At 44.2% G+C, this 22,799-nt stretch overlaps 1 protein-coding gene across 2 annotated transcripts in view; it reads right to left on the bottom strand.

Annotated features, from left to right (window-relative positions):
* TUBGCP6 (tubulin gamma complex component 6) overlaps positions 1–22,799 on the bottom strand; it is a 747,379-nt gene that overhangs the window by 315,451 nt on the left and 409,129 nt on the right. For both annotated transcript variants that reach the window (XM_086967433.1, XM_086967436.1), the window contains exons 17-18: positions 8,897–10,124; positions 5,412–5,458 (exon numbers count right to left, since the gene is read on the bottom strand). In XM_086967433.1, the coding sequence (XP_086823559.1) occupies positions 5,412–5,458; positions 8,897–10,124 (1,275 nt within the window). The remainder of the gene's footprint in view (positions 1–5,411; positions 5,459–8,896; positions 10,125–22,799) is intronic.

The raw sequence follows: 22,799 nt of genomic DNA, 5'->3' as shown, positions 1-22,799 counted from the left end.
CCAGAAACCGTGTTGAATCTAGAACCGCTCCAATGATAGGGAGCTTTTGAGAGGGACTCAGGTGCGCCTTCGGCACGTTGATGGAGAACTCCAGTAAATGCAGGATGTCGGCCGTAGTCTGAAGGTGGGTGACGACTGCCTGGGGCCAGCACGCCTTCAACAATCAGTCGTCGAGGTAGGGGAAGACTGACACACCTGACCTGCACAGATGAGCTGTGACCACCGCCGTCATTTTTGTGAACACCCGAGGGGCGCTGGTATGGCCGAAGGGGAGCACGGCAAACGGAAAATGCTCCTGGCCTACCGTGAACCGCAGGTAACGCCGGTGGGCTGGCAGGAAGGGGATGTGAAAATATACGTCCTGCAAGTCCAACGCTACCACTCCAGGGTCGAGGGCAGCCAAGACCTGAGCCAGAGTCAACATCTTGTACTTCTCCTTCCAGAGGAAGCGGTTGACGTTCCTGAGGTCCAAGATGGAGTGCAGGCCCCCTTTCTCCTTCTTGTGGGACCAGAAAGTAGTGGGAATAACAACCACATACTACTTCTGGCCCAGTACCACGCTCAATGGCCCCCTTGACCGAGAGGGCTGTAACTGCCTGTTGGAGAAGCGCAAAGTGATCCCCCGACATGCAGTGGAACTGAGGTGGCATGCCTGGGGGGCAGACTCGAAAGGGAGGAAGTAGCCCCTTCTGACGATTTGCAGCACCCACTTGTCCGAAGTGACAGAGCGCCAGTGGGGGAGGTGATTTTGAATCCTGCCACCTACTGGTGTGGGGTGCACCCCAAAGCTTGGACAAGGAAGGCTTGGAGGTGGATGCTGCGGGAGTAGAGGTTCCTTATCCGGCGGAGTGGTAGGGAATGCACTTTGGGAAGTGGAGGCCTGAATGACCAGGCTCTACGGGGTCGGATGATTTGTTAAAAAGGCAAGGTCACCCGGTGCCGGGCGATGACGCCTGGCCACGTTTTTATCCACAGGAACCCCTGTGGCTGGTCTAGACCAGGTGCCCATCAAAACATCCATCAAGGCCTCATTGAATGGAGGAGGTTTGTCTTGAGAGTAACAGTAGGGAGATCGAGGTGAAGAGCCTCAGCTGCTCTACGGAGCACCACATTATATGTGGCGCCTTCCTCCATGACAGCGGGAGGAGACACAAACCCAAGCTCAGAGGAGAGGTCAAGGCCACCTGCATCCTCAGAGTCCTCCACCCACTCATGTTCGGACTCGCACTGCCGTGCAAGAGGGTCCTCTGAACCCTCCCAGTCATCCCCCTCCTCCACGACCCGAGACACAGGCTGCAGCGGCGGGGGAGGCACAGGGGAAAACAAATGCTCCAACGGCATCGGAAACGGCACCGGTCGGCACCGATTCGGCTCCATGTCCCAATTAGGGTCCCAAGCTGGAGCAAAATTGCCCGGCAACTCGGGCAAGGGTGGAGGTGGGTCAAAGGGGACCCATTGCGGCGCCAGGAACGGAGCAGCAGGGGGTGCCGGGGACAGAGCTGCCGGTGGCAGACCCTCTGGTGCCGGAGGCCGAGGACCATGCGGTGCCGGGGCCGCCAGCGGCAAGCAAGGGCCCTCAATAGGGACCTGTCTCTCGACCTCCCGTGGGACCGGGACCTCTCGCGGCGCGGGCCGACTGCCGGAGTTCGAGTCGCCCGTCCCGCCTGGCTTTCGAAGACAGGGCCGACAGTCGGGGCAGGTCTTGTCGTCGTGGTCGACGCCGAGACAGAGTAGACACCGACAGTGAGGATCTGTGACCGACATCGTGCAGTCGCAATCCTCGCAGTGCTTAAATCCAGGCATCCCTATGGCACCGATAGGAGTCGTTCGACTTAGAAAAGATGATCAAAATGATCCAAAAGTTAGTCAAAAAGTGACTAGAAGTACTGCTTTTTCCAGATCTGCGCTTGCTGGCGCGGAAAAAAGAAGAACTGACGTCAGCACGCGGAGGCGGCGTCTAAGTCCTCCGACGACGTCATCACGGCACCCACGATGCCGACGACGGACGCGGAGCCGCAGACGACGCCTACCGACACGCAAGGGTACTGCTACGCAAAAATTTCCGGATCCAGTCTGACGCCTGGAGATATTCCAAGGTAAGGAATCTATCACTAACGTGTCTCTTTCAGGTATGCATACCATCCAGACGCTGTGATGGTTGCACTGGTATAAGCAGATGGAAAGACATTTTGAGTCCAATTTGGCTCCTGTCCATGGGCCCAACCAAGGTTTTAAGTGCATTCCCCCTAAAAGTGCTTTGTTCAGCCGCTCATGGTAGCAAAAGTTTCTTCACAAAGAACAGTGATGGCAGACCAAGATTTATTAAGGTAACTCAGTTACTAAACATGCTTTCCGAACAACCAGTTCTCACAAGCGCGAACAGGAAAGAATGCACTGAAGAGCTTCAGAAAGTGATTGCTCTTTCACAGCACTGTAAACACAGACAACCTCTCCTTCCTCAATTGTGTTTAGATCAACACAAAACACTTCACTTAAAAAGAGATCAATCACACACACAGATAAGTAGCAGTCTACGATGGCTCACCTTCTATTTACATCGCAGCAGCCAAACTGGAAAGGGGGTTGGCCACGTTCCCCGCAGGGTGGACAATAGAGGGGACACCCCCTAGGCATTCCCCCTGCCCCGAAGGGGTGTGCTAGTATTTCTTCCATGCCTACCGGCCGGCAGAGGGCCACTCACCGCCTCCCCCATGGACAATGGGGAGGTATATAGGGGGGACCTTCCCCTGGGCATACCCTCTTTGTCTTCCAGCGCGGGCAGCAGACGGGTTTGGGGCTCACTGCACGATCGGGGGCGCTGGCCAAGAAGTTTTCGGTTTCTTCGTGCAGGATCGCGCCAAAATCGCTCAGGTGAGCCGCAGAGGTGCCCACAACACCCCTCCGGTGTCATTTCAGGAGCGCTGCCGCCCGCGTCGGGTGCCAGACATGCCAACGGGCGAGCAATGCCCGGGGGGAGTGGGGTGGTGTGTCTGGATCGTGTTGCTTGTTCTCCGGCACCAGGTACCCACTGCCAGGCCGCGAAAAGGAGACCGTTGGGTCGCGGGGTGAAGTTGTGCCTGCGCGGCCGGTGCAGCACACCGGGTGGCGGGAAGGGGGGTTTGGGAGACAGCGGGGGCCAAAGCTTGGAGCGGCGATGGTTTGGGTTTGGGGTATTGCGGAGCCTGCAGCTCAGCGAGCAGGTTGGTATCACGAGGTATGGCCAGGCTAAAGCTCCAGGCGATAAGAAGCAGTCTACGATGACTATCTTCTATTTACATCGCAGCAGCCAAACTACTCAAAAAAGAAAGTAAGATCAAGTCAAGCGAGGAAAGCTTGACATGGTTACCTGCAGCGAGTCTGTAGTAAGACACACCTTGCATTATGCTACTCCAATACTGGCCAGATCTGAGATGAAAAGGGTAAATACACAAGCATTACCCCTTCCACTAGCGCTTCCACCGCCTCCATTGCTGCTCGTCCTGGTTCCTCCGCGGGCGCCGACGCTCGTCCCTAACTCCCCGGGTTTCCAAGGTGAAAAGGAAAACTAAACTTCAGAAGCTCGCGCACGACCAAATCCTAAGGCGCGCGTCGTAATCCGACTCTGCAATGCTGTTTGAATGCTGCGCATGGTGCGCGTGGCCAGCTCTTGTCTCCACTCCTTGTCAGGTCTCGGCGGCTGAACTGATCACTATAGTTCTCTGGCGAGAACGCGCTTCATGCGTTTCTAGCCGAGACCTAAAAAGGTAGAGAGAATAGCAATGCAGATTATTTGTCTCGCTCCATATCTCTCCCCGATAGGGAGAATCCAGGGGGGAGGAGTGTAACGGGGTGGACGAACGGGGATATAAGAGATCCCATACCCGAGAATGGTGGACTTTTGATTCTGATATTGCCACTTCTCTCCTACCTACCCAGAGCGAGTGGAGCGCTGACAAGCGACCCCTATTGCCCACACAGGAGGACGAATTAGGCCTCGGCTCCTTTAATTGGGCGTACGCTACAGAAGAGGAAGACCCGGCCCCGAATGACGCTCTCCTGGTCGGATTGGCCAAAAAGAAGGAAGACGGTGGATCAGCGTGTGACATCACCCCCGAGGCTTTTGGCGTGGCGAGAAGAGTAGGAAAAGAGTCGGAAGGAGATCACCGGAGCTGGGAGGCGAGCGGTTTTCAAACAGAGTGAGGAGAAGTGTTGCAGAACTGGGAGACGAGCGATCTGGGCGAGAGTGTTGGAGCGCCAGGAGGCCAACGTCCCCACGATTCGCCGGGCCACACTCCTGGAGGAGTGTGGCTTCAGCAGGTACGACAGCGGGTTACAGGTTGGGTGGGGAGGCGGGGAAATTAGTCTCGCTGGTGAATACCCAATTTTTGAAATACCCACTGGCTGCCTTGTAAATAACCTTTCCCGATCTCCCCATACTCCTTCCCCAAAACACGCTTTCCTCACTACTATACCTCGCACTTTCCCTGTAAATAAGCGTTGTACATACACTTATTCAGTGGTGCTCCTCTCACCCCCTGGGAACCCTTTCGGGCATTAAAACGAAGAGGACTGTCTCCTGACCCATTGCATCATTTTTGTTTCCGCATGCTCTATCGGGACAAAGTTGAAGAGAAGCCTAACCAAAAAGAGAGCAAGACAGAAGAAGACACCCAGAAGGGGGGAAACTGTTATCACGGGTCCCGCAGCCTTTTCCCGGGAGAGACTCACCTCAAGGAGTAAAAGGACCTTTACTAAAATAAAACCCTACTTAGCAAGATCCAGTCTCCGAGCCCTTTCTTCACCCCCGCCACAGGAGTTTTGTGGGGAATCGGCTATACAATTTCTCTTGGTGGCTCAACTCAACTTTAAAATTATTGAGTCACAGGCCAGTTATATAAGTCATAGAAACCAAACCAACACACGGCTCTAGGCAGGTGGATTAGAGAAAAACAACCAGGGCCTGCCTGAATATAAAAGGCATGTCCAGTATGCACAGGTCTAGCTATATGTATAAGACAATCATTTTCACCAATAAATATCCAGAATATCAGCATCAAACATTCTTTCAGTGAATATCTATAAATGAACCACTTTTGCAGTATGACACTGAGCGATCTCTAAGAACTTCTGGACACAAGCGTGCACAGGTGAACACATTATGATCATTATACTATACACAACCAGGAACCATACCTTGATTTAAGATGTCTAATGCCAAACAGGATATTGATCATTTGTGGTTCAATTCAGAAACTACTAAAAGAGTAATGGGCCTGATGAGGAAGTTAAGTTTCAAGTGTCATGTAAACAAAAGAGTTCTACACCAAGTACATACATAAAATGGGAAATAACAGAAAAATGCAACAGTTGTCTTCAAAAGTAACAACATTACTATTTTAACATGGTTAGAATGTAAACTACCAAGTGCTTACCTGCCGTGGACTTGAAGAAAGTCTGTCAGAACCATGGCTTTTCAATCCTAAGAAAATGTATTGAATACACAATTAACCATGAAACTGTAATGTCTAACATCCTGATTAATCTTAAAACCAATTTTCTACCAGGATATCTCCCACTAACCCGTATGAATTTCATGCAGACTGCTTTGGAATTACAAACCCTCAAAGAGTGAAACATCACAGACAGACAAAATAGACTACTGTGAAAGTGAAAAACATTAAAACAATGACAAATCTAAATTGAGATATGATTACCATGACATTTAGTATTTCTTTTTTATTGCTTAACTTCGTTGAATGTATCTGAACAATATGAAAATCAATCATACCTGATTACACTTCTGAAGATCAGATTAAACATGACTATGGCCAAATGAAGCCATAAAGCCACAGATCTACTGCACTGATACATTTGATTTTAATAGATTTACCATATTTGAGCACAATGACTCCAACATTAAGAACATGTGTCATGTGTGGTATCATCATGTTGAATATTAATTTACTGTAAACAGGCAGGCCTTGACAACTCTAAAATGTGCAATGTGATTTACAGAGGATTCCGGTATCTCAAGTGAACCATAGGAAAGATTAACTCTAGCAGTAGACATCTTTAGCCAGTGAAGCAAAACAAACAAGTAAGCTTACAAAATTATATGGTGAGGAAACTATGGAGGAGCCCAACACCAAGACTTTTGTCTTTGCCTCACTTCAAAGATCTTCCACAGCAATGGCCAAACCTATGGATGAGGTTTCATTTAGGCATGCATGAATTTTTAATTACGCTAGCGAAATTGCAAAATTTCTGGAATTTCGTGTTACATGAAATTTCTGAAAATATGCCATTACCCCGGAACATGTAGTTATGCTCTATTCACAGCAAAAGTTTAATGCAAGCATACAATAACATGAATGGCCAGAACACGAGTGGCATTTGCTCATGCTAATTGTGTTTTTCATGCTATTTTGTTTTTAGGAGAATGTGAAAAGTACACAAGGATGCATTTCACACTAAAATATAGAACTAAATGATGGATTTACATCTCATAGATAATTTTCAAAAATGTTGCCTAATTACGTGAACGCAAATTACACAACATTTGTACACCCCTGGCTGCCAATCAAACGTACCATCTCAGATGACTTCAGGACATGGATGAGCCTCCCCAGGCAAAAAAGCAGACCCTGGATCGAGTCACCTTCCCAACTACCACATCTTCACCCACCTATCTTTCATCAAAAAACATCACTGTTTTATGACAATGTTAGATAAGCAGGACTAACCTCCTACAGGACTACCACTTCTTTAGACCATGCTGCAGCTAAGAAACAGCTTATGTTTATGTTGTTGATAATGCTCCTTCATCCTGATCCTACTTCACCTCTATGCAGCCTTTGCTATAGTCAATCACCAAGCACTGATCCACAACATGCAAGCCCACATGGGCATCGAAAGATAGGTACCACTACAGAACACTGTGTTCCAATGATTCACCAAGCTTGCCAACTGCCACAAAATTGGCCCAAATGTTGCCAGATTCCAGAAGCACTCCATTTCCAGTGAAATACCCAAGGGCTGCATACTCCCCCTCATAATTTTCAATGTGTAAATGTAACTTCGTGGATCCAAAACAACATCTGTATTTGGTAACAGTGACAACTGTACTACAACAGCAGCATCAGGATCCAGAAAAACACTAATGATGCACCCAAGTGTACCTCCAAATCATTGCAGAAGACATCATGCAACTCATAAGCTGCAGTGTTCTCATCGAAACATGATGTGAAGTGCCTACCTAAAGCTCAGTCTGATCAAGACTAGATTCCTCCTGCTACCCATTAGCTCCAAATACCCACAGTTTCAAGTGTGACTATCGAAAATGAACTCTGAAAGCTTTTTGCCCTTCCACCAGTTGCCAACTAATGCATACTCACTTGGATTTACCTGCAACACAGATCTCTTTAAAACGAATGCCAGGAAAGCTGAGGCAGAGTAGTACCAGCTACCTCTCCTGAAACAAGTGAAGTTGTCTATCTGAAACGGACATCAGAACAAGCCCTACTTCTCTCTCGTCTGGATCAGGTAATATTCTTCACAATAGCCTAGCCAACATCACATAGGTCCCAGTGAAAGGCATTCTGTACCATGTCTCAGAGGTCTGAAAAAGTTTGATCACTTCATCTCAACAGTGAAGGAACTGTACTGACTCGCTTTCCAAACCTGCATCACGCACAAGGCCACCAATAAGGGCACTGTGCACACTTTAAGAGAAAGTAACCACCTAAGCAGAAAGACCAACGGCAGGACACTGCCAAACTGGAAAGAAAGACATGCAGAAAAGAAAAAAGCAGAAAGAATGTCTTCTATATCTACACACTCTGGTTCTACAATATCAACAACATACACAGAAGTGCTCCTAGCCTCCTCCATTTGAGAAAGGTACATTACACACACCACATCAAAGAGCACTACTTGCCTATATGACATGAGCCACCCCATCTCTAATATTCTGCCTCATTGTAAACAATCAAACATCTTATACCAGGACTCACATTCCTTGTTCAGCATACCATTGCTATGAAATCAGGTCTGCTCTACACAAACACCAGTTCATACATATATAACAATCAAGCAAATTCTCTTCCCTAAGAAATCAAGGCACTTGCATTCCTTCACTGGAAGATCCGAGTGGGAGGAAAATGAAGACAGATACTTTCATAGACAGCAGACACCACTACGGAAACAAGAGGTGGGTTGCTTCTAAAAAAGAGGATCGTAATTGGACCCCGGGATTTCTTCTCTTGTCACAATTTGTACACTTTTACTGAGTCTGTTGATATGAACATTTCATTCCATACGTAATGTAATCCTTTTGTGCTGTATAACTCTGGGTAACTAACTACTGGCACTTACCTTCAGTATACCTTTTATTGTGGTTATCTGATGATTATTCTCAACTGCTTCCAAGGAATAGACACGCAAAACAGCATATACAGTTACTAATTTGTCCAGTACCCAACACATAGGATGAGGATTCCACTGGCCTCAAGGCACAATTTAGAATCTACCAGCATCTGAAGCTGTTTTTACAATGTAAGCATTTCTAAGCATTAGAGCACATTTATGATAGGAAAACTGCAAATGTTCAAAGGATACTTAAGGGGTTAAAATATAAACATAATACTGAGTTACGGTAATACTTGAATTGCAACAGTGTGCTAATTTTATGGTACGGAATAACATTTGCTAAGCTGTGTATCCAGAATCTGGAGACACAACTTATTAATAGCGAATATTTTCTTGCATTCAAGCAACTAACTGTGGCTGACCATGTCACTTTGTTCAAATAACTATTAATGTTCATGTGATATATATGAGCATAGGCAATAATAATTCACTTCTAGATCAAAGGTGTCTGCTCTGTTTCAACAGTACCTGGTAATCATTGTTAATTTACCTTGTGCAAATTGTTGATCCTCAACTTCAGTAGAGGTAGTGGGTAACAGGAAGAGCGCTCCATCAACCTGAAGGTTGTCTTGCAGGGACTCTTTACTGCCTTCTGTTGTATTTGGATGCACAATCATTATTGGTATACTGGATTTTTCGCCATATAAAACATTCTGAACTGTAGATTCGGCTGATCGCCCCTCGATTTGTTTGTTGTGTGGTTTGAAGTCCATTTGCCCTGAAAGTGACAAAGTACCAGTTTCAAAGCTTGACTGAGATGCATGCCCAAAGGGACTCCACCGAGGTTTTGCTTCCTCAGCATCAGAAACTAATCGCCCAATCTTAATGTGAGATTCGCTTGCATGGCCATGTATGTTCCAACGTGGTCGCGATAACTCCACGTCAGACACATTTTCTCCAATTTTGATACTAGAATCGGATGCATGGCCATGTACACTCCATCGAGGCCGTGAAGATGTCACGTCTGAAACGTTTTCACCAATTTTAATATTAGCTTGCGAGGCATGGCCATGAACATTCCATCTGGGTCTTGTGGGCTGTATATCTGAAGCATACTCTCCGACTTTGATATGCGCAGTGGAGACGTGACCATGTAAATTCCAACGAGGCCTTCTTGGCTCAACTGATGAATTATATTCCCCGACCTTAATATGGGAATCTGAGGCATGCCCATGTTTATTTGAATGTGGCTGTGAAATATCTATATTTGGCACATACTCTCCTATTTTTATGCTGGCATCAGAAGCATGACCATGAATGTTCCATCGGGGTCTTACTGATGGCACGTCAAACACATTTTCACCAATTTGTATGTGTCCCTGTGGCACTTGTGCAATCACAGGTCTAATGACTGTATTAAAATCATAGTCTTCAGTGTCTCCTTTTAAAGGCTGGGAAAGATCTGACCCAATGTCTTGTAAAGCTTCATCTACTGCTGAATTATGTACAGTTGTGGTCGAGGGTTGCAAGGCCGACTTTGGCAAGAAATCTTCAATACTCACATCAAGCAAACACATATCTGATAAAGTAGTCACAGCTTTAGAAGATGGACTTTTGTTTACGTTTTGTGGACCAGATTCTGGAGACTCAATAGTGTTACTTGAGTCCAGAAAAATCAATGGTTCATCAGAAGTACCACCTCTTTCCAGAACAATAGCAATCTTTGAATTGTCCATGCATTTGTTGTCCCCTGTTAATTGGTTTTCTGTAGAAGAAAGCTAAAATACAAAGAATGTTTTAGCAGGGTTCAGTGTTTTATGTCAAAAAAGCATTCACGATTTATTTTCTAGAAAACATGAAATATATTTCCAGCTAGTGTTATTTCTGCTAAGAAGAATAGGAATTTCACTTACACATAGGCAAACGTAAGAGTTTAAATATGATACACAAAGAAAACCAGACAGTGTACGCTCGTTCTGGAGCGAAGATAAGAAACTAATTCTTTACAGCGCTTATGGGCCAGGTGGTAGATTTTTTATAAAATTGCCCCAGTGGCCTGTAGTATTTACATGGGGTTAGGTTCTGGTTCTTCTGGTGAACTTTGAAGTTTATCAGGATTTGTATAATAGTGTTTACAAGTGTTCTTTGAAGCTTCAATCAATGGACAAATGTGACAGACAATTTTGTGCATCTGTTTATCGGTTTTCAATTTGCAAAGTACAAAACACATCTGTGGACAAATCTCACATTTTCTTATGAAAATCTACATAGTGTCCATGAGATAAATTGTAAGGCAATAAAGGTAAGCTTGTGGAACAACAGATACAATGTCTAGCAGAAAGGTTTACATAATAATAATATGGTTGCGAGGATATAAATGAACTCAATTGAAATGAGGTGCAATGCACAGCCAACAGGATATTGACAAAGATAGTAGGATGTTATGTAAACAGAGGCGAACATTTCAGAATTAAGAGAAAAACAACTTATTAATTGAATAAAGAACAACAAGAACAAAAACTCACTTGAGCCCCTCCCCTTCTCCACACACAGCAACTGGCATCATTTTTTCAACCAAAAAAACTCATACAAATGACCAGAATTGGCAAAGAACTATCAGAGCAGGAATGACGTGCCAAGGCCATAAAGCAGGCAGTTGGATCCTTAAACGTCTACCACTCTCTCCCCGCCTACCATCGAATAGGTGAACCAGGAGTGGGCTGTGTGGTTGCCTGAAGGTCTGTCAGGATGGTGTTTCAGTTGGACGCTATTGGGTATTTATGAGGTTCCAAATTGTCTTCCCTGTGTAAGGCAGTACTCTCCGTCCTGGCCCATATAATCAGAAATTTTGTATAGTCTACAAGGGCTGGAGGTTTTTGTGATGTTCATCTTCTGGTAATGAGGTGCTTTGCTGTCAAAAACCCAAGATGCAAGAAATGGGACGTGGCTTTGTGTTTTTTATCTCTAGGATAGAGACCTTGGAGGCACACCTCGCATGTGTGTAATATAGGATGCTCTGTACAAGCAGAGAGGTAGGGTATGACTCCCTGCCAATACTAATGGAGGTAGTGACACCTAAATCTTGTTACATGTTTGACCCTCAGTTTCAATTGCACTAGGTGTCTCACAGCCTGATCAGTTACCCTCACCCTGCACATTTCCTTACATTTTGCCCATGCTAGCTTGCACTGATGTCTCGGTTAGCACAGATCTTGGGAGGATTATGTGAGGGTTGTGAGGCTGTGGTTTTATTTCCCTTCAAGAGATGATTTCTACGTCAAGTATAAAAGTGTTTTTTACATTTAGGAGATAGGCTTATAGCCTCCATTCCCACAGCCGTCCAGGATTCATAAGGATCAAGCAGCCAATGGCAGGGCCTGTAGATCTTCTATTGCAATCCACTACAGTCCCTCTCCAGCCTATTTTCCTTGCTATCAAGCTCCTGGGAACCAGGTCAGCTCAACACTCATTTTTGGGGCTGCATTGTGGGGGATGTTCTTCCAAGTCTTACTCCCTGGAGTCTGACCACAAATTCTTGCTGGATGTGAAACTCTGGGGACTTTTGCTCTGAGGGGAATCAGATGGTGGATGAGAGGTGACAGGACCTAAAACTGCAACAGAGGTGTCCAGAAGTAAATGCAGGTTGGCTCAGTAAGTATAGCAGCTGGCCCAGGAAGTCAGAGACCTCTGGCGCATGATGGGCATGTGTGCTCTGCAGGTGTAGAAGGAGAGATAAAAGCCACAGTGGAGAGTGATTTCCAACATAGTGATGTGCCATTTCGACATGGAGGGGGTCTGGCCTGATGAGAGACTTGATCCTGGTCATGTAACCAACTCATGAAATACATTGTGTTGGAGGGTTTTCCATTGGGCCACAAAAGCACCTCCCCCATCGTTACTGCTAGCTACAATGCTATTGGCAGTTCCGCAACTGCAAAGGAGAGTCACCAGTGGCTACACAAGTGTCTGTAGGTGGAAACACCGGTGTTGTTACACTCAGGTAGGAGACGGGGGAAGGGGCTGAGGTAGAAAGAGGAATTACGAAACTGTTGGAGGACGAGAGGATGGAAAGAGAGAAAGAAAGACAAAAGAGGATATCAAAGAGTGAAGAAGAGATGAAGGGAAGTGATTTTGAAAGGCCAGAAAGGGAGGATGGTAGGTGAGGCAACGGGATACTGGATAGAGGTGGATGATTGGCTGGGGGAGATGGAAAGAGTAATGGAGACTAAGTGGCAGGGATAGAGAGGGCCCAGTGGAAAGGAAGGAGGAAAATAAAGGAGAGGGGTAGAATTATTTTGTGGGAGTGGTAATGAGGATAAGGAGGAGGAGTCCTAACAGACTGGCTAAATGGAGAAGTATAAAATTCACAAACAACACACTAGTTAAGCAAATAGGACATTTTTGGACCTGTGTGTTGTGTTGTCAGTTAGTTTAAATATTTCTTGATGTGGAGGGAGAGTCCCATGTCACTTTATTGAAAAAGTGGACACAGACACCCATGGTCAACCCCAGCATCTCTTTGCACTGTAGACTCGAGGCAACAATGCAGAGTGAATGTGTGCATGTTCCTTCATGTTGCTGCAAGACAAATGTCTGCTAATGACACACCAATGAACAAAGCTTTTGAAGTTTAATACACTTCTGGTTGAGTGCAATGAGATTCTGGTTTGTAAAGGCTGACCTACTTAATTGAGAAGTACGTAATTCAGGTGTTTTTCTTTTCCATCCAAGCATTATTGGACTTTTCTGGTGGCCTGCGCTTGTCACAGTGTAGCAGGCACACAATTTCCTATTGTCATAAAAAGTTGACCACATGAAATAAAGAGCTCCATGGCTGATGAAGCAGGAACAAGAGGTGGACCAAGGAGGACTGAAAGGCCGCTGAGCATGGGGGCCTCTTACCATGGAAGGCAGGACCTTCTCCTGGGACCCAGACTGGGGACGGGGCTGCAGAATGGTGGTGATAGGTTCTCTGTTGGCAACATGAGACCATGTTCCTATTTCATCTTTTTTAAGCAGTTGAATAACTGGGATTCATGAGGTCCCTATGCTGCACCCTGCTCCTACCATGCACCGAAGTTCTCTGTTGGCAACATGAGGCCATGCTCCTATTTAATCTTTTTTAAGCAGCTGATTAACTGGGATTTATGAGATCCCTATGCTGCAAGCTGCTCCTACCATGCACTGCATGGATGTGATGCTTGTACCTCTGGAAGACTCCTTTCTTTAATGGTTGCCCTCTTCTTTCTTTCTTCCCTGCTACAAATTGTCATCCCTCTTTGCTCCGGACTGCACTGCCTACAGGGGCCTATACCAGTTTCATCTGTTCCAGAGTTGGGGATGGTTGAGATTACAGGGCTGCATAAATGATGGATGCCACTCGTTCCCTAAGTTCATTGTCTCTGTTGAAACATGCTTTGTCCTGTGTTGTCCCCGACAAGTTTCTTACTCAGACTCATTCTTCTGATTCTTGCTATCAGGACACCACTGGAAAACCTGAAGGCTGATTGTAAAGGGGACCTGAGGTGTACCCGAAGATAAGTTGTCCTCCAACCTTCAAGCCAGCATAATTACCTCATTGCTTGGTTGCTGCACTATTTCCACTTGTGACCAACTAGTGCATCCTTCATGGGCGGTATAGTTTCCCTAAGAATAGCGAAGCCTAATGATGATTACCAATAATCCTACTTTTGGATTGAAACAACATAATATTTTTTTCAAGCAAAATATGGGGATAGGAAGGTGTTTTAGAGAGTTGTGAGCCATTTATAATTAGAGTTTTTGGAGCACACTTTTGGATCTGAAGACTCCTGGTCTCAAAGGGTTTTGGTTGATTATGGATGAATCCATCACCAATTCAGGTAGGGATTTTATGAGGGAGAACGATAGCTGGGCACATGACTTTGGAGATAAGACAGTGAGATGGTCAGATTCCACCACACTAGTTGTATAGATGGTTTGCACTGGGTTTGGACTAGTATGGAAGCTTATGTGGGTAGTGAGGCTGGCCAATAGAACTTGTTCTGTTTCTGCATGCTAAGAATCACATTGCTTCTCCTTACGCCTTTTCTCACAAAGATGTCTACTTTGCTTCTCTAACACAAATAGGTCTAGTTGGCCTCCAGGTGATTGTGCCTATCGTAAAACATGCACCTCTGGTCTAGAGATGAGCTATTGATCATTGGTTGTACAAAACAAACCCAAGACTCATCATAATCCTCAATCAGCATACTACAGGCAGTATTTAACAATTTAAAACATGCATCTAACAAATTTTTAGTATAATATATTTGGGCAGATATCCCAAAGCATGTTATATCCAACAACACCACACACCATTGTTAGCATTTCACCTCTAAATAGTACCTGCAACGCTCCAATGCCACTTAGAATCTGATTTAGAGATTTGTGGATGGGTTTCTCCGTCACAAACTTGAAGGTCATCCTGCTTACTCCACTATTACAAGCCCATTATATTCCATGTTGCTTGAAATTTAAGTGGACAGGATAGCCATCAGAGCTGCAATGGAGTAACCCATCTGCCAAACTCAAAATCAAGACCTTAGTTGGCAAAAATCTAGAAACAAACAGGTAAAATTACGATAAACCTAATATTATCAGGTGGAAAACATCCACTGTAAAACCCTGACACAGCTGCAAAGCACACATACAAAGCAACACACTAAAGCTGAGCAATAACCAATTAACGCCTAATTGAGAGAACAAATTAAGTCCTTTAATACACCCAGTTAGCCACATAAAACATGACAAAAGAACTTTTGAGATCAGAACAACTTCACTGTCACACTAATCCCCCACAAAGCATTCACTGAGATAAGATAAAATGCAAAACAAACAAAATGTGCAAACAAAACATACAAAATATACAACCAAAACATAAAAAAGTTACATAGCAATTCAATTTATTTTATTATGTTTTGGCTCTCGACGAGGGCCACATAAAATTCACAATGATAAAAAGAAAAGCAAGTACATATCAAAGAAATGACATTCAGTAACACATTTGAATACAAATAACATACAATGACAGATCTACAGCAGGAAGCGATGTCAAACTTCTCCAGTGACATATTAATAAATAGCTAAAAAACCTTTAAAAAAATTAAAAATATAGAAACAAAACATTTCATTAGGAGGCCAATATAGTGATTGGAGGAAGCTGTTCAGATTAGAGATGCCGAGACGGAGACAAATAGGTTTTAACCATCTGAGTCGCAATGTACGGAGTGCAGGGCAGATCAACAAAACATGCATACGGTTCTGGATACTCAGGTTACACAAATTGCACATAGGAGAAGAACCGTACCATTTGGATAAAAGTAGATTTAAGGGTAATAGATCATAACGTAAAAGAAACCATAATCTACGGATACCATGCGGCAAATTCCATGTAACATAGGGTTGGGCCAACTTAATCGCATAGGAATTAAGGAGAAGGTCGACATCCCTTTTTTCTTGAATTATGTTCTTATCTGACTGAAAGCATAGTTCCCACGAAGCCTGTTTTAATAAGAGTTTTAACTGTAAAGGAGATTGCAAAAACAACACGTTTTCATCTAACTTTAGAAGAGTTACAGCTCCTCTAAAATTCCTTACAAGTTGTGAGAACTCTTTGAAATTACCCAATAATTCATTTTTAAGGAGGGCTCTCATCGTCCCCAGTTCAGCTCTAGCCAGGCAAGCCACCCATCTTACTAGGGCACATAGTCCCTGTACCCAGCTGCTCCTGAGACCGAAATCAAGCCTACAAGCGGCCAAAGGGCACGCGGTATTTAGGGAAGATAGGGATCTTAAGAGTTTCCCTTCAATCTTATGGCAAAAGTCCCAGTAATTCAACTCTATAAGTTCGATACCATAAAGTATCGAAGCGGGGATCTTAGCCCTATATACCTCCAGTAAACACGAAAAATGCCTTTTTCCAGTGACGTGATAGAGGGAATTTAAACCTTTGCCATGGGCGAGGGCTTTGCGTGAACTATGCTCAATATGAGGCCTCTCGCTCAGGTTAGCCGCAATCATTTTCCCCAAGAAAGTATAAGATTTAACAACCTCCAGTTTTTGGCCGCCGATGTACCATCCAAAGTTTTCAGATCGGCACTTCTTTTTCCCAGCTATGCACATAATTTTGCTTTTAGATATGTTAATCTTCATGCGATGAGAAACAGCAAAAACATGAAGGGCTTGCAGCCGATTTGCAAGGCCTTTGGGAGTCGAATCTAAAATAAGGACGTCATCGGCGTACATCAAGCAAGATATTGGGGTCCCCCCAATCACTGGAGCAATACCCTCACTAACAGACAAGGCAACCGGCAGGTCTACAGTATACAAGGAAAACAAAAGAGGAGCCAATAAGCAGCTTTGTTTAAGGCCGTTCAGAGAAGGAATTTGGTGGGAAAGACCCCTTTCGCCCCCTTGCAAAACACTACACCAAGTCTCTGTATGGAGTGTACGAACAAGCTCTAATAGGTAGGATGGGACACCAAGAGCTGCCAATTTTCTCCACAGCGTTCTACGGTCCACTTTATCGAACGCTGTGGAGAAATCAATAAAAGCAGCGTACACCACCCCCCCTCTCACCTGTACGTATTTATCAGTTACCACATGTAGGGTGTCATAACATCCTTAGCATTACACAGCACATACATAACACACTTAAAACAAAATAGCATATAATTAAAATACAAAATTACCTATAAATGCATTGGCATTTTTATAGATTCACATGCTTGAATAATTCTCATCGTCGTGCTGATAGTCAGTCCCATGGTAACCTTTAAACAGCAGTTTAATTGTAATGCAATGCTACAGCTTAAATAGATACTGTTCATTAACCTAGTCACATTACTTAAAAAGAAGCACATTTTAACCAATAAGAGAGAATCAGCCTGAATACCACACTCTGCAGGGCCTCAATCCTTCAGATTCTGTGAGCCTCTGAAGGGGAGGCGTGTGGAACCCATGTGAAAGATACCAATCCTGGAGAACTACATTTCCGTGCAAGTAACTTGTTTCTTCTCCAGATTCAGATTTTTCATAAATTCACTTCCTAGTATTAGAGTAGAAAAAAGTATTATATCATATTTTTGTTCATGAGTGGCAGGAATAAATTAAAAGCTGGCTCACCATATTGAAAACGCTGTTGCAGGACCGCCTGCCTAACCCCAGCATCTCTTTGCATTCTAGACTCATGGTAATAATGCAGAGTTAATGTGTGCATGTTCTTTCATGTTGCTGCAAGGCAAATGTCCCCTAACAATGCTCAAACAAACAAAGCTGTTGAAACTAGCACAGGTCTGGTTGAGTGAGCTGAGATCCTGGTTCATAAAGGGTGACCTGCTTAACTGTGACAACAAGCAATGGCACTAGACACTCAACTAGCAGTAGTTTTTTTTGTTGTTGTTTTTTTTGTTGTTTTTTTGTGTGTCCTCATATCCACCATGGTAGAAGAAAGCCATCTAGAAACAGGCCAAAGAACCGCTGTCTCAGTGTATACTGGATGGGATCTTATGGTGAGGGGGGACCCGACATCCCACAGCTGTTACTGGCTCAGTCTCACTTTGGCTGCCGTTAGGACCGCCCCCAGTACAGTTTCGACCGGGCTTGACCGGTGATCTGTCGCCTCGAAGGCTGAAACATGGGCACCATAGTTGTGTAATCATTGGACCCGGGGGGGAAAAAAAAAAATAAACCCGGATCTTCATTGTGCCCATACAAGCAAGTACCAGAAGGTTCGTTTGTTTTTACTTCCCAGTCTAGCTAGGTCCATTCTGGCCGTCTGGAGGATGGATGCCAACCAGTCTCCATGTGAAGGAGGTAGGGGATCCTTCCACCTCCTGCAGATCTCTCTTCTTGCCAAGAGAATAGTATAGAAGGCAAAACTTCTTGCTGCTCCCTGTGATCCTGACAGGATCCCAAAGATTACTAAGGATAGATCTATGATAACTGGGAAGCCCAACGATATTGTGAGGGTCTTACCTATTGCTTCCCAAAATGTTGCAAGACAAGGGCATTCAAAAAACATATGAATGTCTGGTGCTGCCTGGAGCCCACATCTTGGACATACAACTGGGTTCTCTAAAGCAAATTTAGATAACCTCTGGGGAGAGTAATACACTCTATGCAGGGTGTATAAATGATTCCTGCGAAGCCAAGAGGGCTTTACTAAGCTCTTTAGAAGCTCAAATGAGGTTGACCAAAGTTTTAATAAATCTTGACCTATAATTAAGGTTCCCCAGAGATGGACTGGCAGCGTAAATTCACCATCAGATTCCTCAAGCAGGAGTCTATACCATTTTGAAACCTCCTTTTTAGCTGGACCAATACTCACTAAGTTCGTTATTACTTGACTGAACCCTCCTAGGATAAACCTGTTCCTTTTAAAAGGTGTAGAGTTATAAACCTGTGTCCAGCTGGTCATTTGTAAGTATTTAAACCTCGAAATAGTTGACCTTGTCCTTGTCTGGAGGTGCTCCCACGAAAGTAAGTCTCCCTCATAAAAGAGGTCTCCCCAAACTTTTAGGCCCGCCTCTTTCAGAGGTGTGGCAAGGATGTCTTCTAGCCAGGCCGGACTATCAGGTAACCCCCAGAGCGGTGTCTTGTCACAGAAATACCCTTGTTTTATGAAGTTTGTTATTTCATTCCACATTTTTGCTAAACCGTTTAGAACCTTCAATTTAATCTTTTTAAAGAATTTCGGGTTGCCAAATTTGAATAGGTACCCTGACTGACTTAGACCTTCCCCCTTCAACTTGGCTGAAAACATTAGGTCTACCCCATGGTCTGTCGTTTTTTTTAACAAGATTCGAGTATGCGACAGTTGAAATGCTCATGCATATATTTTTTAATCTGGGGCAGCCAGTCCCCCCTTTTCCCATCGCCTCCTCAGCTTCTTCCAAGCAATTCTTGAAAGTTTTTTGTCCCAAATAAAAGAGGTGATATCTGACTGTAACTTAGTTATGTATGCCTGATCAAAATAAAGAGGTATAGTGTTGAACAGAAATGAAATCTTGGGCAGGATAGCCATCTTAATCAAATTTACTCTCCCAATTAGAGATAGTTGCAGATGAGACCACGATTGCATCAACTTTCTACATTCTTTGGCAACTGCAGTGAGGTTAACAATGGCAAGTTTGTTAAGGTCTTTTATAATATTTAAGCCCAAATAGCGCATAGATTGACCGGGCTGTATCTCCAGTGCAGTAACGTCATCATTCCAAACCAACATCTCTGTTTTTGAAGTGTTGATCTGGTAGCCCGATATCTGACCAAAGCGCCGAGCAATTTCAAATATTACCGGGAGGGCTGTGGCAACATCTGATGTGAGAATCAGCAGGTCATCAGCATATAGAGCCACCTTTCTCTCCCACCCTCTGTGACAAAAAGATTTGATGGTCGTCTCTCTCCTCAGTTGTTGTGCGAGGGGCTCGATGTAGAAATCAAACAACAGGGGGGAGAGCGGACAACCCTGCCGTGTCCCTCTAGTTATAGAGAAGGGATCTGACAACTCCCCATTAATCAGTAGGCTTGCGACTGGGCTTCGATACAGCAAATCAACTGTACGGCGAAATCTCTCACCCACGCCAAATTTAGCCAAGGCCCCCGATAAGTATACCCAGTTGACGCTATCGAAGGCCTTGGTCGCGTCTAACGTGAGGACAGACAGAGGGAGGTTCTGTGTAACCGCTATGTCTATTGCCCCTATGAGCTCATAAGTCAGTTCATATAGCTGTCGCCCCTTTACAAATCCCTTTTGATCAGCATGTAGAACTGAGGGGGCTACCATAGCCAACCTGGAGGGCAATACTGTGGTGAAGATCTTGTAGTCCACGTTTAAAATTGAGATTGGCCTATATGATTCACAGGCATCTTTAAGTTTCCCGGGTTTGAGGATGAGAGTAATTGACGCGTTGTCCCAAGATGACGGCGGAGAATGACCTTCAAGGAGGATTTGGTTAAACAATTTCGTAAGAAAGGGAGCTATCTCAGCTTCTAAAGTTCTGTAAATTTCTGCAGGTAAGCCATCCGGACCTGCAGCTTTACCCTTCTTACTTCTATTTATGGCTGCCCTTACTTCTCCTTCAGTTATGGCGCTATCTAAAAATTGGGATTGTTCAATTGTTAATGTAGGTAAGACTATATGTGATAACCAGTCTGTGACCTCATCAGGACGAGTTGCAATTTCCTCTCTATAGATGGTTTCAAAGAATTCTTTAAAGGCCTTCCTTATGTCGGCATCTGATGTTAAAAGCTTATTACCCAACTTAATTGTGGCTACGTTGTTCCGGGCCTGGTCTGTTTTAGTCTTCCAGGCGAGCATTTTACCTGCAGCTTCGCTGTATTCAAAATGTGCCAGCTTACTTGCCTGCCATCTCTGTTGCAATCTGAGATTTAATACTACACCAAGATTAGTTTTCAGATAGGCCATTTGCTTTCTATATGTATCGATGATAGGTTCATCTGCTCCTCTACTGGAATCAATAATATTTTGGAGTTTGACTATACTTTTTTCGATTGAGGATATTTGTTCCTTATACTGCTTTCTTTTATATGATGTTTTCCCTGTTATGAGCCCCCTCAGGAACGCTTTAAATGAATCCCAAATGATCCTAGCAGGTGCTGTGTCATCATTATCTAAAAAAAAAGTTGTGACACTCAAAATTGAGGTATTCCATATCCTCATCAGAAGAGAGAAGTGAACGATCAAAAGTCCATCTTGGTGCCAGCCTCTCCGTTCCTTGTGCTATATCCATTATCACAGCAGCATGATCTGAGAGATGTATTGGAAGATACTCAATAGATTTAACATGATCAGCCAGCCTCTGACTAATTAAAATAAAGTCTATCCTTGACTGGTGTTTGTATTTATAGTTCCTAAAGGACACTCCTTGCTGGTTCCCGGACTTCTCTCTCCATATGTCCAGGTAACCATACGTTTTCATTGCAGAGTGTAACACAAGCCTAGATTTAGATAGGACTAAGGATCTATTATTGGGGAATTTATCCAAGATCGGATCTAGTACCACGTTAAAATCACCCGCTATGATGGTTGGCTCTGGGAAAGACAACAACTGAGAAAACATAGCCTCCAGTGTAGATGGATCGTCTTGATTCGGCCCGTAATAGCCCAAAATTGTGATTTGAGAACCAGCCATCATCACTGATGCGATGGCCCATCTGCCACCTGGGTCCACCTGTTGAGATAATAACCTCGCTTTGGCCCCTTTTTTAAAAATTATAGAGACACCTCTAGTGTTTAGCATCTGAGTAGTTGAAACTGCAAAGTCAATCCATCTATTTTTCTTAATCAAATCAGCCATTTCTAAGTGTGTTAAATGGGTCTCCTGGAGAATAATGACCTGCGCCTCCATATCTCGCAGATATTGTATGATATTATTTGCCCTAGGTTTGGTGCGTAGACCGTTAATATTCCAGGAGACATATTTTATATTAACCATCTTTGTCATTAGAGTACATAAACAAAAGAAATACAAGCATATCCTGTTGATAGAGCCCCACATTGCCCTGAAAACTAAGATTGAAAATCTTCTTTCTTTCTAACCTGCCTTGGATTATTGAGGACTTTTTTCCATTTTTCCTCCCCCCACCACCTTCCCTAACTAAGTGCCGCCCCCCTTCCCTCCCCCCCACCCACGGAAAACCCTTGCGATATCTAACCAGAACGATGTCCGGTTGATAGCGCCCCTCCGCAAACTCCTGAGAGGAAACGCCGCCCTCTATACGTGGGAAAAACCAAGAAAAGAAAAATTGGATAATACGTAGTGATAGCTACTCGTTACATTTTTTAAAAAATTTTTTTGCTTTCTAAATTATAAGGTTTTTTTTTTAAAAAATTTCTTTTTTCATATTTTTTTTATTTTTTTTCCCCTTTTTTCCCCATTCACCTTTAAGGTTAATTTATTCTGATTTTTTTTTCTCTCTTCTTTCCTTTGGATCAGTGACTTTAGGTCAAAAAGAAAAGGAAAGCATAATTGGTTTTGCACCAAAGCTTGTTGCTACAAATAGGGATTCAGACCACTCTCTAATTGAGACCCTAAACTTCTATTCACACCTTATTTTTACTTCCTAACTGCATCAAGAGATCATCCGCTGCCTGGACAGACCTAATATAGGTCATCTTATTATTGTGCATGATTTTCATGGCTGCAGGGAATGTGAGTTGAGCTGTGGCTCCCAGTGCTCTAAAAGCTTCAAGACGCCTCCCGAACTCCCATTGTTTCTCTAAGGTGATTCTTGAAAGATCTGACCTTATCAAGAATGAAAACCCCTTCCAAGGCAGAGATTTTTGTTTAAGTGCTAAGTTTAGGATTTGTTCTTTCAGAACATAGGTGTGAAAGTTAACCAAGATTTTGCGTGGTTTTACTCTCTGCGCGTTCCATTTGAAAGGATCCCTATGTACTCTTTGGATATCTGTA

The sequence above is a fragment of the Lissotriton vulgaris genome, chromosome 1_1, assembly GCF_964263255.1.
Source record: "Lissotriton vulgaris chromosome 1_1, aLisVul1.2, whole genome shotgun sequence".
Taxonomy (NCBI): Eukaryota; Metazoa; Chordata; class Amphibia; order Caudata; family Salamandridae; genus Lissotriton; species Lissotriton vulgaris.
The sequence above is the reverse complement of the archived record's forward strand: the minus strand, read 5'-3'. Positions and strand labels throughout refer to the sequence as shown.